This window comes from Nyctereutes procyonoides, unplaced genomic scaffold (assembly GCF_905146905.1).
Source record: "Nyctereutes procyonoides isolate TBG_1078 unplaced genomic scaffold, NYPRO_anot_genome, whole genome shotgun sequence".
Taxonomy (NCBI): Eukaryota; Metazoa; Chordata; class Mammalia; order Carnivora; family Canidae; genus Nyctereutes; species Nyctereutes procyonoides.
The window spans coordinates 48693975-48713696 of record NW_026575052.1 but is presented as its reverse complement, the minus strand read 5'-3'; the positions used below and the strand labels follow the sequence as shown (position 1 = coordinate 48713696).

The following is a 19722-nucleotide window of genomic DNA, read 5'->3' as shown; positions in this document are numbered from 1 at the left end:
AATTTAAAAAAATAATAATAATAAAATGGGAATAATCATAAAGTTATGGCGAAGATAAAGAGAAAATGTATGTAAAGCACTTAGCAAAGTGCTTGAAGCGTCCTAACTGCAATAAGTGCGGTAATGACAGTGGGTGAATGCTCTCCTAGAGGAGGTACCACAAAAATGGGCAGCATTTCTGAGGAAGAAATTAGGATGGGGGAGGCCTGCTTAGTCGGCCCGGAGGAGCAGGTCTGTCGTGGATAGACCATGGCCTCCCTTCACCTCTAAGGGTTGGCAAAACTTCTAATTCCCGAGCGCATCCCGGAACTACTGTAAAGAAGGAGCCCCGGGGGCACAGAAGCTGCGCTTGTATCAACTTGCTCTGGCGCGTAGTTTCCAGAGCCGCGTGTGGGGCGCGGTGACGGGACCGCGCCGGCAGCGCCGCCTTTGGCCTGCAGGGGGCGACCGAGGGACCGGGTCGGCCACGGCGCCTGCGCGAAGCCCACTCCTCGCGGGGCCGCCCCAGCCGGATCCGCCCGGCTCAGCTGACAGCTCCCTACACGGAAGAGGCGGTGCCGAGCACTGGTTGAGCCGGGCGTCTCCAGGCCGGCCCGGCGGTGGCGGCGAGGGGACCAGGGCTAGGGCAGAGGGCGGAACTTTCTGGCTCGGCACGGCGGAGTGGCCGGAAGGTACGGTGTGGACCGCGCTCCGGGCGCGCGAGGCGGAGAAGAGCGGCCTGGCCGGGACTGCTCGGCGGGCCCGAGCCTCCCCCCCCCCCCCGGTTCCGGACAGGGCGTCCCCGGCCGGGCCCGGCCGAGATCCAGGGCAAGGTCCAGGCCCTGCTCGCTGGGGACGCCCGGGGCCGGCTCCCGGCCCCCTCGTTCGTACGGCGCTCTCGGCGCGCGGGCGCTGGGGCAGGTGGCGAGGCTGGGGCTCGCCCGCCGCCCCGCCTGCAGGTGAGTGGCGCCCACGACGACTCAGCACGCCGGGTCGTGCGCGGGGGCACAGCCGCGGCGGCGTGCTGACTCGGGAGCCGGGGCCGACCCCAGCTCTGCAGTTTGCACCGTGTGGCCTGGGAGGAGGAGGAGGAGGAGGATTTCCCGAGGCCGGAGGGAAACCCGGCGGCCGAGGGCTTGCGTCCCCCGGGTAGCCGCCTCCCGTGGGCCAAAGCCAGTATGAAACCCGATGTCTGCCTCTCGTCTCGTGGCGCCGGGGTTTGTTCTTGCTCCTGGGTTACAGGTGAAGAGACAGAGCGGTCTGAACCCAGATTTAGTTATATATTAGCGGTGTGACCTTGGGCCGGAAAGAGACTTAAACTGCCCTTTTTTCTCATCTGTGTAATGGAAACATTAAGAGGGACTTGCTGCATGGGGCTGTGGGAATTAAAGGGCTTAGCACAGTGCCTGAGTGTTACTTTTCTTCGTGTAACTGTGACTCCTGCTTCTAGTGGGTTGTGGCAGAGCAGTCCCTGAGCCTTACACTTCTGGTCCCCAACTCAGCACACTGCATCTCACGCCAATTCAGTTACGGTGTTTTGTTTTGTTTTTTAATCCAGTGTCAAACACTAGGCACTGGTAGATGCTGAGACCAACACACAGATGCAGAAGACTCGATCCTTGCCCTTACGGAGCTAATTAATGGAGTCTGATAGTGCAGGTTCTTCATAAACCGCTCAACTGCAAAGTGGGATGTGCTAATGCCCTAGGAAAGTTACAGTAACAACAACAACAACAAAAAGTTTGCTGGATTTTTGAAGACATCATCTCTAATTGAAAATTTCTACATAGAATAGGGGTTTGGGACATGAGCCTTAGAGGCTGAGTGGATAAAAATGAAAATGAAATGTAGGTCTGCCATGTGAATTAAGGGACTGGGACCTGATGGCAGGCAGCCTTAGAAGCTGGGGTGTGGTGGGGTAGGTATGAGGAGCTATTTAAGGGAAACACTGCTTGGATTAGAGCTTCTCAGTCCTAGGCACACTTAGGAATCAACTGGAGAGCTTGGAGAACTACTGATGGCTTGATTTAACTGCTCTAGGATATGGCCTAGGTATTGAGAGTTTGAAAAGCAGCTCCCCAGGTGATTCTAATGTGCAGACAAAATGGAGAACACTGACTAAAACCAGAATCATTATAAATTCATCTTTCACCCTGTTTATAAATGTTTAAACAGGAAGAAACAAAATTATATAGTCACCGGGCACTAGGTCTGGTAAAATTGTTTAAGATTAAGTAAAATAGTATAGAAGGACCTAATACAATATACAGTAGGTGCTCAATAAATGTGCATCGATTCCAAATTTCATTCTTAGTTTATTTGGGAGTCACACACATCTGAGAATCTGGTTTTAAAATTACTGTTTTGTATGACATTTTTGCATGTGACTTCATAGTGTTCTTAGGTTTCCCCATAACCCATCTATGGACCACCTTCCTTTTCCCCCTTATTCCTCGTTGAGAAGTCTGGCTCTAAAACTTTCAGAATACAACTAAAACTTGTTTTAAATATCTTTCTGTCATGGTTAAATTGACCTAACGTTGAATGTCCTTAGCAGGATTAATTTATTAGCAGGTAATTCATTAGTAAGAAATGAAGAAATAGAAGAAGCTGAAGAGGAAAGAAGAAACAGAAGCAGACCCAGGAAGATGTTTAGGTGTTTGTTACGGGACTTGATGTGCTCACTTCCCATATGACCTTGGTATTCCACCTCGGCTCCTCCCAGGGCTGAAGGCAGTCAGATAAGGCTTGTCATTGCTGATGACTTGCAAATACCCCTTTAACCACGTGGCTCAATTAGGCTTTCCTAAAGAAATACACAGCTGTAGATTGGCATTGACTATGTGTCAGGATGTATTTGACTTGAGTGGTAATAACAGAAATTCAGAATTTAAATTTGGAGATTGAGGGATCCCTGGGTGGCTCAGTGGTTTAGCGCCTGCCTTCTGCCCAGGGAGTGATCCTGGAGTCCCACATGGGCTCCCTGCGTGGGGCCTGCTTCTCCCTCTGCCTGTGTCTATGCCCCCCCCCCTCTCTCTGTCTCTCATGAATAAATAAATTTTTAAAAAATCTTTAAAAAAAATAAATAAATTTGGAGACTGTCCTAACACCATGTTTTTTTGTTTGTTTTTTGTTTGTTTTTTTTTAATTTTTCTGCAGATGGCAGGATTTCTATAGTATCTCTAGTATGAGTTCCAGATCTTGGCCTTGTATCCAACAGTATCAACAGTCTCAACACCACCTTCTGGAGAATAAATGGGATTTGCATGAATTCCAAATTTTGAACTGAAAAACAGACTGCAGTGTTAATATCCTTTTCTTCTGGTTGTTAATAACAGGTACTAACCTCAACGGAAATATGTCACTGTGTTCTATTTGGGATAGGGATGAAGCTTAAGCAAAACCATGATCATCTGTTGGCAAAAAAAAAAAAAAAAAAATTGAAAACAATCATTTTATATAAACTTGTTCAAATTTTATAGTGTCACCTTTAATAATGTCTTAACTTTTCAGTTGTATACATTTCAATTTAAAAAAATTTTTGAAGACATATTTGCAAATCCACTTAATAGTCCAGTATTTTTATTGACAGATCAGTAATTTTTTGTTTTAATGAATTTTTATAGATTCTCATTACATATTTTTCTGCATACACATTATCTGAAATTGTGGTGCATCTTTCAGTTGCTGCACTTAAAAAGCATCAATTTTACATTTTAATGGTAGTGTATTTTCATTCCTACTTTTGCCTAAAATAATGGTAAGTCTTAGAATTGTTTTGATGGACTCTGGTAGTATTTTTAAAAAATTAACGTTTCTTTGCTGCATCCTTAGTTATCTAACCCTCTCCTGTAGTATCTGCTCCTGAAATGTTCTCTAGAACAGGGTGCTCTCAACTGGGAGCAGTACCCCTTCTGCACCCCTGGTTGGGGAAGCACATTTGGCTATGTTGAGGGGGAGGCATGCTGTTGACATCTAGTGGGTTGAAGCCAGGGATTCTAGTACACATCCTGTAATGCACAGGACAGCCTCCCACCACAAAGAATTATTTGTTCCCGAGTGTCAAGAGTATTGAGGTTGAGAAAACTTGCCCTAGAGGTTTCTGTACATTTAAAAAACTCATTGATTTTTAGGAAGATATCACATATATTTTAGTCTTCTGTGAGCAAGGCACTTAGCTAGATTTGGTGGGCAAATCAAAATAATTTGTGATTTGTCCTTTTTTTTTTTTTTTAAGATTTATTCATTTATTAGAGAGTGCGCACAAGCAGGAGAGGGAGAGAGAAACTCAAGCCAACTCTACGTGGAGCATGGAGCCTGATGTGAGGCTTGATTCCACAACTCTGAGATCACTACCTGAGCTGAAATCAAGGGAGTCTGACGCTTAACTGACTATGCCACCCAGGGACCCCAATGATTTGTCCTTTTTTTTTTTTTTTTTAATTTAAAGATCTTATTTACTTATTCATAGACACAGAGAGAGAGAGGCAGAGACACAGGCAGAGGGAGAAGCAGGCTCCACACAGGGAGCCCAATGTGGGACTCGATCCCAGGTCTCCAGGATCACACCCCAGGCTGCAGGCGGCGCCAAACCGCTGCACCACCGGGGCTGCCCTGATTTGTCCTTTTTAAAAAAAATTTTTAAGGGCGCCTGAGTGGCTCAGTCAGTTGAAGCATATGCCTTCGGCTCAGGTCAATGATCCCGGGTCCTGGGATCCAACCTCATATTGGGCTCCCTGCTAGGTGGGGAGTGTGCTTCTTCCTCTGCCCTTTCCCTCTGCTCATGCTTTCTCTGGCTCTCTCCCTCTCTCTCTCAAATAAAAATATAAAATCTTAAAGTTTTTTTAAATCATGCTTTTTTTTTCTATAATTTTTTTTAAAGGTTTTATTTATTTATTCATGAGACACACAAAGAGAGAGGCAGAGACACAGGCAGAGGGAGAAGTAGGCTCCATGCAGGGAGCCTGACGTGGGACTCAATTCCGGGTCTCCAGGATCAGGCCCTGGGCTGCAGGCAGCGCTAAACCGCTGAGCCACCTGGGCTGCCCTAAATCATGCTTTTTTTTTTTTTTTTTTCTAAATCAGTGATATTTAACTGATGAAGGCAGCAGTTAGAAGCACCACAACTGTCATTTTTGAAAAAGTTACTGCTATTGCAACGCTACTGGAATATTAGATATGTCTATCATATCTAGTTTAGCAGAAAAGTGGAAATACAGAAATAGTGATTCTTTGCAGTTGTTTGTAAGGAACTTTACCTTTTTTTTTTTTTTTTTTTTTTTGGTGCCATTAGGCTTGTCCAAACTCTGTGCCTTTTCTGTTCTTAACTAATTTCAATGATTATCTTCAACTCTTCAGAAAATTAAATGTCGTCAGAAGATCGAGAAGCTCAGGAGGATGAATTGCTGGCCCTGGCGAGTATTTATGATGGAGATGAATTTAGAAAAGCAGAGTCTGTCCAAGGTGGAGAAACCAGGATCTATTTGGATTTGCCACAAAATTTCAAGATATTTGTGAGCGGTTAGTTAATAATATTCTCTTAAACAGATTTTTATAAATGTTATTCTCAATTTCTTAGTGTACCTCACACTTACTATCTTTTGTTTGTAGGCATTAGTGATGGTAGTACTACAGACTTAAGGCATGTTCCTGTTTTAATTGAAAATTGGACTGAGAGTAAATAGTTCTCAATTTGATTCGCCTTTTGACCACCAAATTGGGATATTATCCTGCATATTTCATGCATTCTAATTTTCTAACTAGCAGTTTATCAGCTATGAGTCATTGGCTGTTAAATAGGGATAATAAAAGAGAAAATGACATAATGTATGTAAAAATGCTTGGAAAGTTTTAAAGTCCCGTGGTGGTTGTTAATATTGTTTGGTTTCCAGAATCATTTCAACTACCATAAACCTGTGACATATGCTGTTATTCTGTGACCTTTTGCTTCAGAAAAAAAAAAAAAAACCAAACTACTTTTGATACAAATGTTCACAGAAGACTTTGATGCACACTTTCTCAAAATGTTTCTACCATAAAGGCATTGAGTAAAGAAAGTAAGTGTGATTTTTAAAATGAAACTTTGATTACGAGAATGTTGTGTGTTTTATCTTGCCCTCAAGCCTGAGATCATTGTGTTGGCACAAATTCTCCCAAGTATGATTCATGGGTAGTTGGCACATGCTGCTCTAAGTAGGTCATGGCTCTTTAATAGAAATAAACATCCTTTTCTCTAGATTGTGTCTGTAATCATCTACTGTAAAACAACAAAAGAAAACATTGTTTATTACTTGCTTATTAGCTAGTGTTAGGAATTGTACTCAAAAGTATACATGAGAATAAGTTATGTGTCTTCAGAAATATCACGGTGCTTAATAGATTTTTCAAGGACTTACAATTTTTTTTTTTTTTTTAAAGGTGGTGGCTATGAAGTTAAAGTAAGGAAATAGAAACTGCTTTGGGGGAGGGTTCTTCTCCCCTCAACTAAAGCATTAGTCCTTCTTGAGCACTGTTCAACAGTAATGGACACTCAAGTGTTGACCAGCTGATTCTTTCTAATCTTTGTTTTTGGTTCAGGCAATTCAAATGAGTGTCTCCAGAATGGTGGCTTTGAATACACCATTTGCTTTCTGCCTCCACTTGTGCTGAACTTTGAACTGCCACCAGATTATCCATCCTCCTCCCCACCTTCATTCACACTTAGTGGCAAATGGCTGTCACCAACTCAGGTTAGACCCGAAACTTAATTTCTCCTATCCGTTTTTAGAAACTTAAAAAAACATCTTTAATTGAAGACTATCTTGATGATCTTGAATTCATTGCATGAAGAACAAATGGCTTTGGTTTTGTAATTTTTTTTCCCCGTGCCTTCATGAATCCTAATGGTAATGAATTGAAAGTGTTTGGTGTTGTAGAAAGGAATGACATTAATTAGGATGACTAATCATTATGAATTGCAGTAGGAATAATTTTTAATCAGGTATATATATATATTTTTTTTTTCCTTATCTTGCTATTTTTCCACTTAATCTGCTTTGTAATAGAGATTATAAGGTCCTCCTAATATTCCTTAGATATTGGTATTACTTTTTTCCCTTAGTTTCTTACCATTCCTTAAATGAAGATTTAACTATAATTAGGAGGACTAAAATTGAGCTGATGTAGTTAGAATAAACACATTTCCTAAGTCAACATAATAAGCACTTTTATTTTTAGAGATCTGTGTATTAATAACAAATGTTGACTGGTCCCCCACAGATGTAAATGCACACAAATAGAAATGCATAGGATTCCTATATTTCCTATTTCACAAACTCTGTATTATGAAGCCTTCATTTCCTCTGGCTTACATATCCTTTTATAGTAACAGCCTCGGCTCTTGATTGAGACGTAAATATGACTTGAAGCTAATATAAAGTACTCTGGGATAGATAATGGATCAATAGCAGCTACTTCTCTAGAAGTCGTGATGAAGATTGATAGGCTGATGTATATTAAGACAAAAGCTGTCAGAGTTACTTGACCTCAAGGAACAGCTTGTCAGTTTTTCCCTTTTGATCATGGAGTTTTCATTCCACCCCACTGACCAGTCTAATCTTTCAGATGAGAGTGCTTTTGTAAAATTGAGCTTATGATTTAAAAACAAAATTAAATTTGAAGTTAGGATGATACATGTCTAATAAAAAAGGAATATTACCTAGCATTCTGATATCTGTGCCAGAGGCAATACATGTAATATAGTGAATTATTTGCCCAAGCATATCAAGACTGTTTGACATTTAGATCACTGAGAGTTGACTGAATTATTTAGATACTGATAATCTCATTTCTTCAGAGAGCTCTTGATACTTTATATCTGTACATGTGTGTACATGGATACACACAAGCACAAACAAGGACAGATTCACTGTGTGTGTGGTTGCAGTTTCAGATTCCAGCCAAGTAGCATGTACTTACTGCTGGCTTGTGGGAGTGTGGGAAAGGATAGTTGTTCATTATTTTATGTGTTACAGCTGAAATTACAGTAGGATTCTCTATCAGATGCATTCTTGTAATTGATGTTTTAATTGGCCTCCTATTCCTTCTTGGTTCAATTCTTGTTTGCTGGACCCTGATTCCTTGGCATTGTGAATCTCACTTCTTTGTTGGACTTGGTGGCTCAAATAGCACTCAGAGCTCTCCTTTTAGTATTTATTACATTTTACACATTTCAGCAAGTTTCTCAGAAGTATGATGATCTTATAAGCATATTCATGTCAGTGTGAAAAAGTATTTTGCATGGTATTTAATGTAGTAAGTTTTTAAGATCAGGAAGTGTTTAAGTTTGTCCCTGTGTAGGGTGTGGTAAATGGCACTACACAGAGCAAGGAACAGAAAATGTGGTCTTACCACTTGTTATGTAAATTTACAAAATTTGTCTGCATCTGGAAGGCTTATTTTTTCTGTTTAGCTAAAAAGAAAAGCTGCTTATAATTCCTGAGCTCTACTTACCAATATTTTACATTTCTAATGGAAAATCCTCTTATATTTGCCTTTCAAATTGAACAAACCACCTTTAAAGAGAAAAGTCAGAGTAGTCTAAACTTTGGTTGCTTAGCTTAGGAAGTGTAAGCTTTCCCTATGGCAGCAAAACCCTGTTGAGAGCTTATAATCAAATCCAGGTTCCATATCATTCTGTCCCTCTCCATTAACCAGGATCTGGCGTAAGCCCAGATTGCTTAGTTAACACTAGCTTGTAAATCTGACTAACAAGGATTCTGAGGTTGGATTCTGTTAGAATCTTTCACATGAGTTGGCTTTTTGTTAGGACTGAAAAAGTTAGAATTAAAAAGTTGGGTGATATTATTAAGCTGCTCTAATCATTATGCAGCATACCTATAGGACTAGGACTCCAAAGGATAGAAGTAGTTCATTTTAGGGTTGTCTGGGTGGCTCAGTGAGAAGGATCTGCCTTTGGCTCGGGTCGTGATCCTAGGGTCCTGGGATTGAGTCCCAAATCAAGCTCGCTCTCCACAGGGAGCCTGCTGCTCCCTCTGCCTCTCTCTCTCTCTCTCTCTCTCTCTTTGTCTCTGTCTCTCTCTTTCTCTCTTTGGTGCATTTTAGAGTCACATCTCTTTCTCCTACATGAGATATGTATCAATACTTAAACAACCAAGAATTGAAAAAAAATCCTCCATTTCAGCTGCTCATGTGTAGACCTATACTCTTAGAGCGTCCTGCCATTTCTCTTGTTTTCAGGATACTTTTTTTAGCTTCTGACTGTGTGTTCTGCTGTGACTCAGTGTTGGTGAATAGTGTAAGAAGTGCCCCAGTAAGAATATTGGTGCTTTTTACAGCACACTGTATCACAGCAGTAAAAAATAAATAAATAAATAAATGAATGAATTGTAAGGGCTTCACTTAGAAGTTAAAAAGATTGCAAGAGATTGCAAGAGAAATGAAGAGTTGACAGTATGATCATCTTTCCATGCTCACTAGCACCCTCCTGTGCTCTCTCCTAGCTGTCTGCTCTCTGCAAGCACTTAGACAACCTATGGGAAGAACACCGTGGCAACGTGGTCCTGTTTGCTTGGATGCAATTTCTTAAGGAAGAGACTTTAGCATACCTGAATATTGTCTCTCCTTTTGAGCTCAAGATGGGTTCTCAGAAAAAGGTGCAGAGAAGGACGGCTCAACCCTCTCCCAACACAGAGCTAGATTTTGGAGGAGCTGCTGGATCGGATGCAGATCAAGAGGAGGTTGTGGATGAGAGAGCTGTACAGGATGTGGAATCGTTGTCAAGTCTGATTCAAGAAATCTTGGACTTTGATCAAGCTCAGCAGATAAAATGCTTTAACAGTAAATTGTTCATGTGCAATATCTGTTTTTGTGAGAAGCTGGGCAGTGAATGCATGTACTTCTTGGAGTGCAGACATGTGTACTGTAAAGCCTGTCTAAAGGACTACTTTGAAATCCAGATCAGAGATGGCCAAGTTCAGTGCCTCAACTGCCCAGAACCCAAGTGCCCTTCAGTGGCCACCCCTGGTCAGGTAATCCTCTACTCTGCTGATAGCTGCCTCCTGATTCTCTTTCATAAAGGGAGGCATCTTCTCAGCAATTTCCTTGATGGGGCTCATCAGGGTAGGGTGAGGCCTTGAAGCCTGCCCACCCGCAGGTAGTTTCAATATGTCCATCAAGAATGCCTTGGTCTTCCTCAATGGTTGAAGCAAATGTAAATACTTCCTTTGCCGGCCTGGGCATGAGCAGTTCTTGGCAGGGATGAGTGTCAGAAAAATTACTGTAAAGTGTTCTGTTGAGTTACTTGCTTATCTGCTGGATTCCATCAACCCTGGAGAATCAGTAACTGCCTTTATGTGAGGTTGGGATCTGAATGGTTAACAGAATCAGGGACAGCGTATTTAGTTTGACTTTTCCAGTCAACTTTATTAAGCCCATTAAATGTACCCATTTAAAGTGGACAGTTTGCTTAGCTTTGACACATATGTAGGCCCATGTAGCCACCATCTCAATCAAGGTATAGTCTCAGCCACATTTGGTTTGTTTTTGAAGTGAGACAGTTTTAGTTCATGTGCATCTAGTTAGCACCAACATTTTAAGGATCTCCTCAGAATCAGAACTGGCTGGGAAATCATCACATTTATGTGCTTTATATTCCCTCCAGGTCAAAGAGCTAGTGGATACAGAGTTATTTGCCCGTTATGACCGCCTTCTCCTCCAGTCCACCTTGGACCTGATGGCAGATGTGGTGTACTGTCCGCGACCGTGCTGCCAGTTGCCTGTAATGCAGGAGCCTGGCTGCACCATGGGCATCTGCTCCAGTTGCAATTTTGCTTTCTGTACCTTGTGCAGATTGACTTACCATGGGGTCTCTCCATGTAAGGTAACTGCAGGTAAGTTGTAACTATGTGAACTCGATCCTCCTAGCCTCTACACACCACCACTCCTCCCACCCTCTGCCCCAAGAGAAAACTTTAACATTTTAATCCTCCAGTTTGAAAGTGTTCATTCAGCAGATTTTTTTTTAAATTTTTTCTCCTGTTTTCTTTTCTTTTTTTTAAAGGTTTTATTTATGTATTCATGAGAGACAGAGAGAGAGAGAGAGGCAGAGACACAGGCAGAGGGAGAAGCAGGCTCCATGCAGGGAGCCCGATGTGGGACTCGATCCCGGGGCTCCAGGATCATGCCCTGGGCTGAAGGCAGGCACCAAACCGCTGAGCCACCCAGGGATCCCCTCAGCAGATATTTTTGTTTCAGTTATTGTCCTAGGCTCTGGAGATACCCTCATGGAATTTATATTTTAATGGCAGAGACAGGCAAACAAAATAAAAAGAATATTAGATGGTTGTAAGTGCTGTGGAGGAAAAAAATAATAAACCAGGGACAGGATATGAAATGTTCTGAGGGGGAAGTGGTTTGGGATTTTACTTAGGGGAAAAAAGGGAAGACTTCAGTGGCAAAGTGGTTTGAATAAAAGGCTTGAAGGAACCAAGGAAACAAGCCATGCAGATAGCCAGGGGGAACATGCCAGAAAAGGAATGGCAAGCTAATTTCTGTCTATGAACATGGAATAATGTAGCTTCTAGTTAACAAATCAGACTGTCTTAGCTGCTACTCTTTTTTCATGGCACCTATGTCTGATCAGTCATCAAGTTCTTTATCATTGAGCCCAGGGAAGCCGCAGACTGTTCATCAACACTTAGCGCTTCAGAAAGCCACCATTTATTGAAGCGGGTACAGGAGGTGCAACTATTTGCTAATTCTGATCTAATAAATAAGGGCTGAGAAATCAGGCCTCAGACCTCAGTTTAACTAGATTTGATGGGTTAGTTTTTTTCAGGCTAGCAGGGGTAATGATAATAGCTATTTCATAGGGTTATTTGAAGGATCAAATAAACTATCATAGTGCTACTTGAAGCTCGTATTTTTACACTAGTCTGTGATAAAAGAAATTGAGAGTGAGAGCTAGAAAGTTACAGTGATTTCACAAAATAATTTTATGTCAGATCTAATAAAAATGTAAGCTTTGTTTCTTGTTTTTAAAATAATTTTTCTAATAATTCATTTGATTATATTTTGCAAAAGTTTTGGTCCCTGACAGACAGGAGGAATAGGTGGCGGCAGGTGTGTGTGTGTGTGTGTGTGTGCGCGCGCGCGCAGAAAACTGGTTCTTCACCATAGACAGTTTGAGAACTGGGCTGATCCATTTAAAATGCAAAATGTTAACCATTAATGCCATTATTACTATAGTTACTACAGCAGAGTGTTATTATCTCCCAAGAAAGTAACCCTAAGAGGAGAATGACTGGATTCTTTTTTTTTTTTTTTAATTTTTTTAAATTATTTATTTATGATAGTCACACACACACACACAGAGAGAGGAAGAGACACAGGCAGAGGGAGAAGCAGGCTCCATGCACCAGGAACCCGATGTGGGATTCGATCCTGGGTCTCCAGGATCGTGCCCTAGGCCAAAGGCAGGCGCCAAACCGCTGCGCCACCCAGGGATCCCAATGACTGGATTCTTCCAGTTGCCTAGAGCAGAGTCTTGTAGTGGATATGGGCAGATGGGATGGAGGATTCACCAGAGTATAATATAAGCCTTTGCTTTAGACTTCTATAACCTTATCATTGAGGGGCTGAAGTACATTTTAGGTGTTTCATAGCATTTGTGGAAGAAGTTAGAGAGGCTTGGGGACTTTAACAAAATTAAGAATTCCTTTCTTGGGATGCCTGGGTGGCTCAGTGGTTGAGCATCTGCCTTTGGCTCAGGTCGTGATCCCAGGATCCAGGATTAAGTCCCACATCGGACTCCCTGTGAGGAGCCTGCTTCTCCCTTTGCCTGTTTCTCTGCCTCTCTCTCATGAGTAAATACTCATGTCCCTCATGAGTAAATAAATAAAATCTTAAAAAAAAAAAGAATGTCTTTCTGTATCTATCTGTATCTGTAGATCTAACCATAATTGATATTATTCTATAAAACACATGAAATACAATTATTTTGAGAACATTAGAACAGTAATCTTTGAAATTCTCAAGAAATCTGGGAACACAAAAATGCTTTGATTTTTTTTTTTTTTTTTAGAAGGATAAAAATGACAAGATAAAAAGGTACGTGTCTGCTACATCTAAGTAGAGGTGATGGAGCCATGGAGTGCACAGAGAAAAAAATCTTCCCCCCAAAGATCAACTACATAAAAAGGGAGTCAGACTAGTAAATTAATAAAATAATTAGAACACCTGGAGAGAGCTCTTCAATTAATCTTGTTGAAAAATTAAGGTGATAGAATGTGAACAAAAGTTTTTGCTATAAGTAAAGCCCTTGAGAATGGCTGCCTGTTACAGCTGAGTTAAGTGATAGAACAGTGCAGTGAAATTGAAAAATATCAGCGGAAAGGTTGAAAGGAGGAACTTTACAGTACCTGTGGGTGGTAAATTTCAGTCACTGACTTTTTTTAATCTACAGAATTGAATAGTCTTTGCTCTTAAGCCAAAGATGCTTTGTTTATTTGGTAGGCCTTGTTACTGTCAAGTGTGAATGATGCTGACTTTGTGGAAAATCAGTGTGTGTTTCAACCTGTGACTTCTAGCTAAGTCAGTCTTTAACTGTATGCTACTAGTTGCTCAAACATGTCAACATTAATAAGTCAGACTCAACAAAAAAAGATGACCTCTTATTCTAATGCCTTGAGCAAGTCCCACTTCTCTAGCTAGAGCATTCTTTTATATTCTTTGTCATTTGTACATGTAATATTTTTACCTACTTAGTTCTAACCTAAATATGCCTTTTTCTGGATTCTGTAATGAGTATTTTAATTGAGTTGTAGCCAGCTCATAAGTTTTTAATAACTAAATATTGTCATTAATTGGTTCTTTCACATGTGGTTGTTCCCTTGGACATTTAATTTGTTTGCCATTGTTATGTGCATCTCCATGCATATAACTTTACTTTAGATTATTTCCTTGTGATTAAACTTCCAGTAATAGCATTATTGAATAATCAAAGGTTATGACCATTTTTTAATGGTTTTTAGTCAGCTTTGGAAAGTTGTATAAAAGTTAATTTTCCATTTCACTTTCCAGAGAAATTAATGGACTTACGAAATGAGTACCTGCAAGCAGATGAGGCCAATAAAAGATTTTTGGAACAGAGGTATGGTAAGAGGGTGATTCAGAAGGCACTGGAAGAGATGGAAAGTAAGGAATGGCTAGAAAAGAACTCAAAGAGCTGCCCATGTTGTGGGACTCCCATAGAGGTAAAGGTTTGGGCTAGATTTGGCAGACAGACTTACAAACTTGTTACGATTGCCTTAAGCCTATTAATTTTATGACTAAGAAAACACATTTATTAAACCTTCTTACTTATAAAATGCAAATTCACTACCAAATATTGTTATTGATCCTAAATGTATGTAGACTTACCTTTTTAAATGCTTTCATAGAGTGAAAATTGTCCTCACATTGTATTCACATCAAATTTGAATATGTTATGGGGAGCCCTAGTGGAGCTACAATGAACTCTTAACTCATCTACATGATAAAAAAAAAAAATCAAGCTTGACTTCTTAGAACTATTTATCCTGGAAATTAACACACCTGCTTATTAAGAAGTATACACTTAGGAAATGAAGACGTTTTCCTGTTAGTCTGAGCCAAAATAGACACTTAATTAAATCTGTTGCTTCTTGACAAAATCGTAATATGTTTTAAAATCAGAATATAACTTGGCATTTGATGCTCCTGTTTTAATCCCTTGTATCCTAACTGAACCAAGTGGTGATTCCCCAGTTACTTTGTTAAGGAAACTGACATTGTGTTTAACCACTTTAGACATGTCTTGGCACGTTACAGTGGAGGACTTGGTACCAAATGTTTACTTAGATTTATGTAAAAAGTTTAAAGTCACACATATTAAACCCAAACATTTTTTTAACCCAAACATTTTTAATATTAATTTACAAGTTCAGCTAATATTATACATACTTGGTTTGAATCTACTATTCATCGAAAAGCTTTTGTGAAGTATCTAGTTGTAGGTACACCTGCTAAATATTTTCTGTATTTTACTTGTAAAGCAACAGAGTAAGCATGTAATAGTCCCTGCATGAGGAAAAAGGAGAAGACTGGGAGACCATTGTACTCAATCTTTTTAGCATGTGCTTTTCTCTTTTGTTTTTATAGCCTTGATATTTTTCTCTATCTTTCCCACCAGAAATTAGATGGATGTAACAAGATGACATGTACTGGCTGTATGCAGTATTTCTGCTGGATTTGCATGGGTTCTCTCTCTAGAGCAAACCCTTACAAACATTTCACTGATCCTGCTTCCCCGTGTTTTAATCGGTATGTATACACAGTCCATTCCCCTTGTCTCAACAGCAGTTTTTGGTACTTCATTTGTGGACCACTTTGCTTAGAGAATTCTCTTACATATTTTTTTTCATGTATGTGGACTTTCTGTTTTCTTGAAAATGAGTTATGATGAAAAATATGCTGTCTGGAAATTTTATTTTTTATCCGCCTCAACTTTTTATAGTGAAACTGTTCAAACATACAGAAGAGGTGAAAGTTGAAAGAGTATAATTAGTAGGATACCATCTATGAAGATGAACAAGTGATAATAAAATTCTTCTATATAACAAGAATATTTAAAGAAATTTAATGATGATGGCATATTTTAATGTAATAAACATATTTAGGGATGCCTGGGTGGCTCAGTGGTTGAGCGTCTGTCTGCCTTTGGCTCAGTTGGGTGATCCCGGAGTCCCAGGATCGAGTCCTACATCAGGGTCCCCTTGGAGAGTCTGCTTTTCCCTCCACCTATGTCTCTGCCTCTCTCTCTGTGTTCTCATGAATAAATAAACCATATTGAAAACTTCCCACTTATCCCTGAAAGTATCTTTTAAAGCTGTTTTACTGAACCAGGATATAATCAGGTTCAAACATTTTACTTGGTTCTGTCTCTTCAGTCTCTTACTATAGAAGAGTTTTGCCCACCTTTTTTCCTCTATGTTAAGGAAAAACATGTTTCCTCTATGTTGACACTTTAGAGAGTCCAGGCCACTTGTCCTGTGGAGAACAGCTTGCTTTCTAGAGTTTTATTTCTCCCTGTTGTCTTTTTGTTAGTTTCTCTGTCCTTAGTTTCTCTGTCCTATTTCCTATAAATTGGGAGTTAGATCTAGACTGAGTTTGAATAGATTTAGAGTCACATTTTTGACAAGAATACATGAGGGTTGATGTGTACTTCTTATTGATGACATTAGGTCCATAATGTCAGGCTGTCCCAGGTTAGTATGCTGCTCAGTTCTATTTGCTACATTGTAAATGTAAGTTTTCTTTTTCTGTTATTAGTAAGTAATCTCTGGGGTGGTTTCTTGGCACAGTGTGAATATCCTGTTTTTCAACAGCTCTGATTTCAACATCAGCTGATGATTTTTGTTAAAAGACATCTGTATAGTATCTACAATCATTGATGTTACTAAGTTATAAGAGAAATTGAAGAAATAGGATCTTTCCATGAACCATTATAAATCTAGTGTTGAAATTGCATAAATTTCATTTTATTTTTTTAAATTGCGTAAATTTTAGGTAACATGGGGAAGGAAAATAAATTGGCAGCTATAAAACATACTGTTGGAGAGTGCAAGGACAATGAAACAGAGTATAGTGACTCACATGTAATAGAGTTATGGTGGTTTGAAAGAATTCCCCTTTCTAGATTGCCTGACTCCCCAATCCTGGCTTAATTCCATCTACTGTATGTGTATACATTGAGTATCAATTTTTTGATACCCATTTTCCATTATTGTTAATTCTTGGCCCTAGAGAATTTGTTTGGATCTGAAAAGGGCTATTCTTGGAAACTTTAAGACAGCTTATTCAGGGGCGCTTGGATGGCTCAGATGGTTAAGCATCTACCTTCAGCTCAGGTCACGATCTCTGGGTTCTAGCATCAAGCCCCATGTTGGGCTCCCTGCTCAGTGGAGAGCCTGCTTCTCTCTCTTCCTCTGCCTGGTGGTCCCCCTGCTTGTGCGCTTGCTCTCTGTCTCGCTCTCTCTCAAATAAAATAAACTAAAAAAAAAAAAAAAAAAAAAGCTTGTTCAAAGGGAGCCATATTTCAGCCCTCCTTGGTGTAGTGATTAAAGGAAAGGAAAAGATGGGGATCCCTGGGTGGCTCGGTGGCTTGGCACCTGCCTTTAGCCCGGAGCGTGATCCTGGGGTCCTGGGATCGGGTCCCGCGTTGGGCTCCCTGTGTGGGGCCTGCTTCTCCCTCTGCCTGTGTCTCTGCCTCTCTCTCTCTGTGTGCATCTGTCATGAATAAATAAATAAAATCTTAAAAAATAAATAATAAATAAATAAATAAATAAATAAATAAATAAATAAATAAATAAAGGAAAGGAAAAGATACACGTTATCAGAAGAATGCAGAAAGTAATTTTGAGAAAAGGAAAGAGATGATACTAAGTTTTTCCCAAGTGCCTATAAATGTACCTTATTTTATGCTTCTAGGTTGTTCCATGCTGTGGATGTTAATGGAGATATTTGGGAAGATGAGATTGAAGACTAGTTAACTCCTACTGCTCAAGATAAGGAAGTGGAATGGTTTGCCCTAATCTTTTGTCGAGTACAGAAAATAACTGCAGGATATTTAGGGTACCGTTAATTCACTCTTCCTTTGTAGAAGATGTGGAAGAACAAGGTTTATATTTTCGTGTGGTACTACTGATTAAGGCACATTCAAATGGTTTTCATTGTAACATAGAGAAAATTATAAGCCAAAGGTTCAGAAAATGAAAACTAGAGAATATTAAATACTACAGTGTGCCCAAAGCTCTGAATAGTTTAAATATTTATTTTCTTCCCCAAGCTTTAGGTAAGGAGAGGAGTCAAGAGTTAAAGACCTTTTTACCTGAAAACATCCCTCTAAGACATGTGGGAGTCCCCTCAGTATTACTCCTTAAAACTGGGGTAGAAAGAAGCCTTATTAAAATTGTACTGAGAGCCTGATCTCATTAACTCCATGTTACATTCCTTTCAACCTAACTCTGCCAAGTTAGTATTCTTTGGAGGAAGCCCTTTATTCTGTAACTGATTGGATGGCCTAATGTCATTTTGATCTACTGCTTTTCAGAATAGAAATTTATAGATAATTTGAAAAATATTTTTAATGCCACAAACACTGTGGGTCACCTGGTATTTATTAGTGGTGTGCAGTCCACTGGTTTTGAGCCAAGTCTAGAATTTCATGACACTGGCCCATAAGAATTGGAGTCCCATTCAACTCTTTGGGGCTGTAGAGCCTAGATGCAAGATGACTTGTCTTTGCTACCTTTTTGTTCTACATTCTCTCCCTTTCCTCTTACCCTACCTTCCATCAGTGAGGACAATTTTAATATTAACTCCAGCAGCTCATATTTTTATTTCTGCTGAAGTAAGAGAAAGCCTAATATATTCCCAAGCTGAACAAGCTGTACTTTCTTTAATTACCTCCATTTTGAACTCCACACCATTGTAGTTCCAGCCTTCATTTTCTGAATTCTTTTTAAAGGTCTTTTCTAATGAGCTATGGAAATTTGGCTTCGTACCCCTTTTTGTAACAGCACTGTTTTGGGGGATAATTTTGGCTTAATTCCTAGATCCCTGTTTCTGGGTTTTGATGGCTTTTTGAAAAATTGTCTTTCCTTATGGTTTGGTGAATGGCTTGGTAGCAAAATAAGATTTTTTGAAAAAGAGGACAAGAGGGATACAGCTGCAGCTGTGAACAGTTCTTTTTACCCAAATTGTCATTGAAAATTGGGGAATCACTTTTCACCATTTTATGCGTGTGTATCCAGAGTCAGCAGGGACTATTTCTGGATTGTCAATGAGGCTGCTTAATCTTAAAAATAAAAATAATTTAAAAATTGTCTTATACTTAGAGCAGAGTTTCTGCTACTCTGTCGCCAAGGCATCTGATCACATTTTTAAAAACAATATGGCATGTAACACGTATTCTTAAAGTGAGCAGAAAAAAGTCATGGAATAGCATTTCTTCTCTTAACCAGACTCATGACTGAACCTAGCTTTTAGTGCCTCTATTTTGTTTGGACCATATGGCTCATGAGCTTTCATTTTGCACATTTTATATAAGAACTAAAGAATAAGTTGAATAAGAAATGGAAATTAAAATAGTTATACACTATACACCTAAGAAGAGTGGCTCTGTGATTGAATAGGAATTCAGTTGAAAATTTTTTTTTAGTAGCAGCCACTCAGAAGTTCCCCAGTTCATGGACTAGTTGGTATTTGCTAGAGGTTATTTTATTATTTTAGGCTTTTGCACATTATGTTGATGACATAGTGGAAATAAGAAAGCTTCATAATGAAGGTTTGCGAAAGAAATGGGATATTTCTCTTTCTTGATGATTTTTAAAAACACAAGTGGTTAGTCTCAGACTTGTTTGTTCATCTGAATGTTTCATCCTTTTTCCTTAATTTCATCCTCTTTCCTGCAATTTTAACAAAGACAATAGGGCTTGGAAGTCTTAATTTTGAGACATGAGTTATGCAGTAATTTTAAGATGGCATAGTTTTGGCTAGAGCACTTTTGTCTCTGAGTAAAATGAAAAATTGGCATAACTCCCTGAATGCCCTATGAAATGCCTGGGTTTGTGGAAGGTTGGTATATCAAGAAACTATATAATAGAACAAAGAGTTTTATACCTAGTTTAATTTCGTGAAGGCTCCCCCCCTTTCTTTTTTTTTTTA

The 19722-nt window shown here is 39.8% G+C and overlaps 1 protein-coding gene across 4 annotated transcripts; it reads left to right on the top strand.

Moving 5' to 3' along the window:
* The first annotated feature begins 533 nt into the window (after positions 1-533).
* RNF14 (ring finger protein 14) lies at positions 534-18881 on the top strand. 4 transcript variants are annotated; one of them, XM_055331244.1, is made up of 9 exons: positions 534-671; positions 3139-3317; positions 5338-5499; positions 6556-6707; positions 9480-10007; positions 10640-10868; positions 14059-14231; positions 15188-15318; positions 17485-18881. In XM_055331244.1, the coding sequence occupies exons 3-9, from the start codon at positions 5346-5348 to the stop codon at positions 17540-17542; spliced, it is 1425 nt and encodes a 474-aa protein (XP_055187219.1). In that variant the 5' UTR covers positions 534-671; positions 3139-3317; positions 5338-5345; the 3' UTR covers positions 17543-18881. The 4 variants fall into 4 exon arrangements, with proteins under 4 accessions (XP_055187219.1, XP_055187220.1, XP_055187221.1 ...); XM_055331245.1 differs by lacking the exon at positions 534-671 and adding an exon at positions 762-938; XM_055331246.1 differs by lacking the exon at positions 534-671 and adding an exon at positions 2135-2635.
* The last annotated feature ends 841 nt before the right edge of the window (positions 18882-19722 follow it).